Raw genomic sequence first — 6164 nt, 5'->3', positions numbered from 1 at the left:
CAGGTTGCACGTTTCCACCTTTGTGGGTGTGTCTGTCTCGTTTAGGCTGCTGTAGTGGGAGGAGCTTCCTGCCTACTCTTGTATGATTGGCTGCCACAAGATATAAAAGGAGGTCTCGCCCTGTGGTTTTGGTCGTAGTTTGAGGTCAACCTTTGTGTGTCTCTCTACCCCTTTGCCAAACCCGTCCTGGTCACGTTCCTCTCCACCCCTGGACAAGGACGCCTATATACAGTCCATTGCACAGCCACTTCGAGCGTTTTATATGACAATGTCCTTGTTTAACAACAAAGTGAAGTGATTGTCATTGTGAGACACTGCAGCACAGCACACGGTGACACAGTGAAACGTGTCCTCTGTATTTAACCATCACCCTTGGTGAGCAGTGGGCACCATGACAGGCGCCCGGGGAGCAGCGTGTGGGGACGGGACCTTCATCAAGGGGACCTCAGTGGCACCTTGGCGGTTCAGGATTCGAGCCAGCAACCTGATTATGAGGCCGCTTCCTTAACCGCTAGGACACCACTGTCCCCGGTGTACATCTTTTTTTTTTGTCTTAATAGGTATTTGAGTTGAGTTTCAGTGCAATTTTTAAAATGTAATCTTTTTATATATTTTTGTGAAACAGCATTCCAGGTCCCTGTATACTGTACCGCTCTTCCATCTTGACGAGTGGCGTGTTACGATTTAGGAGGAGAACCACAGGGATCTATTAGGGATCAATAACACTTCATTATTAATGAGGCCTATCGTTCATCTACAGGACGTTCAGCTCCATTAACTCCTCATGTTACCTCCAACTGTAAATAACACACACACACACACACACACAGTAACCAGATCTCAGCTTCAGCACGTAGAGTCTTTATTTTTAGAAGAAAACCTCTCGTTTAGTTCCACGAAAGAACAGAAATCTGTACTAAGAAAGCAGCTCTGGTTTCTTCTCATCCTCCTCTGAGGAGGAGTCATCTTCATGATGTGAAATTTAACCCTGGTTCACGTTCTAATCCATTTCTATGCAATTTAATACAGAATTATGATGCACACGCGTACATGCTGTAACACCTACAGCTGGATTACAACACAGCGGCCGTAATGGGAAATGATGGGAAATTCCGTGTTTATACGAGATGCATGTTTAAGGCCTCCTGGCCTGATGGAACGAGGCTCATGATGAGTATTTACAGATTAATGACGGATCTGAAGCACGTTACCGCCCCAACGAGGCCCAGGCCACGCCCAGGAGACGCATCGTCCCCAGTGACCTCACAACGCAGCAGAGGTCACATCCATCATGAGGAATCGGTTCTTCACTAGATGAAGAACCACAGAACGGAGACACGAACCGGAACTCAAGAACATTTCAGGCCTCAGCGGCTCTCTTTAATAGAACATCGCCCAGGAAAGTTACCCAGAACGCACTAGTCATACAAAAGGTCACACTTTGACCCTTTTGCTGTCCTGCCCCCAGTCCAGCTCCAGGTCATCGTCGTCCAGCCCGGAGCCGCTGACCCCTGACCTTGTCCTGATGGCCCGGTCTGGGGTGGGAGTGTCCGTGTCCCCAGATGCGCCGGCGAATGAGAATCGGGCGAGTTTGGCGAGGGTGGCGGAGGCTACGGCGGGTCTGGACTGGGACGGAGGAGGCGGAGCTGATGCGGCTTCGGCCACGCCCACAGTCACACAGCTCAGCTTCTGCAGCAGCTGCTGACGTCGGAGCTCGGAGCCCCCACTGCTTCCTGCTGAAGGACCCCCACCGGCTGCCCGCCTCTCCTTCTGGGCGGGGCTGCTGCCCCCTGCTGGACGTTCCTCCTCTGCTCTCTGCATCTTCTGTCTGGGGTTGAAGGTGAAGTTGGGGAGTTTACCACGCAGCGCATCTCCAGGGCTCTCCTCATCTGGCTGGTCCCTCAGAGAACATTTCTTCTGCTGGATGGGAGTGCTGCTCTGAGGTGGCTCCGGAATAAACGGCAGGTCGGTGAAGTCCAGCAGCTCAGACCAGCGGTGGGACGGAGCTTCCTCAGCTGAGCTACAAGCTTTCAGCCTCTTCCCACAAAGCTTTCTGGAAACTTTCTGCACCACAGGACCAGGATCTCCACCCTCTGAGAAAGTGGAGCTCATCGTTCCTCTTTTCTCCCTTTCAGCCCTTGCTGTGGATTTTTCAGTTGCCTCCGTCTCCTGCAGGACATTCCCATCACGCCAGTCAGAGCATCGCTGATGTTGCTCCACAGTGGAACCAGAGGAAGTTTGTTCAGCTCCATCTCCTGGGCCATCCAGAGAATGGAACCAGTCCAGACCAGTCTGAGTGTCAGAGACTGGTCTGGAGATCTGTTCCTGAACCGTCAAAGCTTCATCTTTTGGACCAGAATTTCCTGATGACCCTCCGTGGATGCTGGTGCCCGCCTTCAGCCTGCAGGGGAAACATTCCTGTTATTACATTGTGTGTGTGTGTGTTTGTCATCTTCTGAACCTTCATCAGTGGTCAGGTTTTGCTGTCAGGACCACTCACTACTCAGCAGTGATGAATGGTGGTGCAGATAAATGAGGGGGTCATGGAAGGTGTTACATAAAAGAACACTGCGTGAAGGAACGTGATGTCCACTTCCCACCTGCACAGCCGCTGCAGCTCCTGATCCAGGACATGCTGGAGACCAAGACCTTCCAGAACAATCCTGCACTGGGTCTGGTACTGAGCAGTCGGGTCTTCTGGGAAAGAGGTGTGGAGAGCGTTGACATCGCCCAGAAGAGCTCCACCCTGCATGGAACACTCCATGACTGACACCACCACCACGGCGTCCTCCACCGTGACCGTTTCTCGAAACATCAACCTGGCGTGAGCTGCAGAGGACAGAAGGAACTCCACGTTTTCAAACCTTCATAAACCTTCATTAAATTTAACTTTTAACTTTAAGGCGTTTGGCAGACGGCCGTATCCAGAGCCACTTACAACGTGCTTCCATGTCACCATGGATGAAGTGGTCAGTTCTGGTTCACTAGGACCCCCAACTATGAATACAATATTTTTATTCACTCTGTTCTAGTTTCTATACAGAAGAAGGTTACAAGTTCATCTAAATCTTCTCTAAAGAGGAAGGTCTTGAGCTGCCGTGTGAAGGTGCTCAGTGACTGAGCTAGAAGTTCATTCCACCACCGAGGGACCAAGACGGAGAAGAGTCTAGATGAGCGTCTTCCTTTTACCTTCAGAGATGGAGGGACCAGGCGAGCAGTACTGGAGGCTCGGAGTATACGAGGTGCAGTGCGAGGTGTAATAAGGGCTGTGAGGTAGGATGGTGCTACTCCATGTTTGGCTTTGTAGGCCAGCATCAGTATTTAGAACCTGATGCGTGCAGCTACTGGGAGCCGGTGGAGGGAACGTAGCAGAGGGGCGGTGTGGAGAACTTGGGAAGGTTGAAGATCCAGGATTTGGGTGTGGTCAACTTGTTCACATTCAATAAGGAGAAAACAATGTGGGTGTGGCTAAGGAGCTGACCCGGCATTAAATGAATGTGGGCGTGGTTACCCTCGGCCAGTCGGACCAGGCTCTCCAGCATGCGGATGGTGGTGCGCGCGGCGTTGCGGCCACTGCTGCGGCGCTGCAGCTGGTAGTAGCGGGCCAGGATGGCGTGGGCATCGGGCGACGTGCGCGGCTGCAGGGTCTTGATCAGGGTGAAGTAGGCGCGCATCTTCTCCATCGGCCAGAGTTGGGACGACTCCCTCGGGGCTCCTGCAGACCAAACAACAAGTCGCTGTGGTTACTGAAACTAAATATGAAGAACACTAGCGGCCAATCAGAGTGGAGTATTTTATCCAGACCCTCATGTGAAGGTAAATCTCTAAAATCTGTACGTGACGGTTTATCTTAGGATGAAAGTCAGTGCCTTTGTTCTGCAAGATGAACGAGGAGATGATCCGGTCCCACTCCGGGTTCCTGGTGTCCAGCAGGACCAGCACCAGGTCGAATCGGCTGAGGAGGGGACTGGCCAGCGCCACGTTGACAGACACCGACATGCTGGGGTCGTACGGACCCTTCGGGTTGGTGGCGGCCAGGATGGTGGTCCGAGTGTCCAGCTTGCACACCATCCTGAGGGTGAAGTGAAGATCTGCTGAACACCCCCATTCCCTCCACCGCGCTGACGCACCGTTGTACAGATGTGACGTTTAGAATGCTCCACCCACCCGGCTTTGGCCACGCTGATGGTCTGCTGCTCCATGGCCTCGTGGATGCTGGTGCGGTCGTGTTCTCTGATGCTGCTGAACTCGTCGATGCAGCACAGACCCCCGTCAGACAGAACCAGGGCGCCGGCCTCCAGGTGCCACTCGCCCGAGTCCTTCACCGCCGCCACGGTCAGGCCTGAGGATCGGAGCCACCACAGCAGTCACAGGAAGTTCTCAGGTGGTACAGTGTACGTGGGGACACGCCCACCCACCGGCGTTAGTTGAGCCGATACCGGCGGTCAGCACCGAGCGGGGCGTGATCTTGGCCGCGTACTTCAGAAACTGGGACTTCCCTGTACCAGGGTCACCTACCAGCAGCAGGTGAGACTCGCCTACACACACACACACACACACACACACACACACACACACACACACACACATCACCTTCACACACACATCACCTTCAGCTGGAACGGCGTGTTTGACTCCCTTCAATCAGCAGGCTGCACACTGACCTCTGACCTTCGTTCCACAAGAGTCCACCCTCTGCACGCCCCCCGCTAGCACCATGGCGACAGCCAGCTTGACGACGTACATCCCAAACACCTGCGGGCACAAACTCATCAGAATCCGGTTCCTGCCTTCAGGACAGAAAAAAGGAGGCAGAGGGGACAACGTCAGTCCAGAAACCCGTTTCTTCTCATGATGACTGATCCAGAAGGAGAATCACACCAGATACGGGATCGTGCCGGTGTCGGTCCCAGAACTCGCGGAACTCAGCGTGTCCATCCTCCAGCGCCGAGGAAACTGGAGTCTGATCGTTGTTCACGTCCAGGTGGTTCGCCTTCAACACGACCTCAACATCACAGCGACCGTCTGGAACCAGCGGCTTCCAACGCTGACACACGACCCCGTACACGGTCACGTCGTCACCTACAACACACACACACACACACACACACACGACCCCGTACACGGTCACATCGTCACCTACAACACACACACACACACACACACACACACACACACGACCCCGTACACGGTCACATCGTCACCTACAACACACACACACGACCCCGTACACGGTCACGTCGTCACCTACAACACACACACACACACACACACGACCCCGTACGTACGCGGTCACGTCGTCACCTACAACCACACAAACACACACACGACCCACGTACGTACGCGGTCACGTCGTCACCTACACACCACACACACACACCATGCACCACACGACCCCGTACGTACGCGGTCACGTCGTCCCCTACAACACACACACGACCCCGTACGTACGCGGTCACGTCGTCACCTACAACACACACACACGACCCCGTACGTACGCGGTCACGTCGTCACCTACAACACACACACACACACGACCCCGTACACGGTCACGTCGTCACCTACAACACACACACACACACACACACGACCCCGTACGTACACGGTCACGTCGTCACCTACAACACACACACACACACGACCCCGTACGTACGCGGTCACGTCGTCACCTACAACACACACACACGACCCCGTACGTACGCGGTCACATCGTCACCTACAACACACACACACGACCCCGTACACGGTCACGTCGTCACCTACAACACACACACACACGACCCCGTACGTACGCGGTCACGTCGTCACCTACAACACACACACACACACGACCCCGTACGTACGCGGTCACGTCGTCACCTACAACACACACACACGACCCCGTACACGGTCACGTCGTCACCTACAACACACACACACGACCCCGTACACGGTCACGTCGTCACCTACAACACACACACACGACCCCGTACGTACGCGGTCACGTCGTCACCTACAACACACACACACGACCCCGTACGTACGCGGTCACGTCGTCACCTACAACACACACACACGACCCGTACGCGGTCACGTCGTCACCTACAACAAAACACACACACACGACCCCGTACGTACGCGGTCACGTCGTCACCTACAACACACACACACACACACGACCCCGT

At 54.4% G+C, this 6164-nt stretch overlaps 1 protein-coding gene across 4 annotated transcripts in view; it reads right to left on the bottom strand.

The window, feature by feature from the left end:
* Window positions 1-840: 840 nt before the first annotated feature.
* Window positions 841-6164, bottom strand: part of mcm9 (minichromosome maintenance 9 homologous recombination repair factor) — an 8195-nt gene continuing 2871 nt past the window's right edge. Inside the window, exons 4-11 of one of the 4 annotated variants that reach the window (XM_028966532.1) lie at window positions 4882-5082; window positions 4672-4755; window positions 4419-4538; window positions 4168-4342; window positions 3870-4072; window positions 3512-3715; window positions 2601-2829; window positions 841-2401 (exon numbers count right to left, since the gene is read on the bottom strand). In XM_028966532.1, coding sequence (XP_028822365.1) covers window positions 1435-2401; window positions 2601-2829; window positions 3512-3715; window positions 3870-4072; window positions 4168-4342; window positions 4419-4538; window positions 4672-4755; window positions 4882-5082 — 2183 coding nt within the window. In that variant the 3' untranslated portion in view covers window positions 841-1434. Of the gene's footprint in view, window positions 2402-2445; window positions 2830-3511; window positions 3716-3869; window positions 4092-4167; window positions 4343-4418; window positions 4539-4664; window positions 4791-4881; window positions 5083-6164 lie in introns of those variants that run through there. The other 3 variants (XM_028966530.1, XM_028966534.1, XM_028966533.1) reach the window with 3 other exon arrangements.

This window comes from Denticeps clupeoides, unplaced genomic scaffold, assembly GCF_900700375.1.
Source record: "Denticeps clupeoides unplaced genomic scaffold, fDenClu1.1, whole genome shotgun sequence".
NCBI lineage: Eukaryota > Metazoa > Chordata > Actinopteri > Clupeiformes > Denticipitidae > Denticeps > Denticeps clupeoides.
Note: the sequence above shows the minus strand (reverse complement) of the source record. Positions and strands in the feature narration are given on the sequence as shown.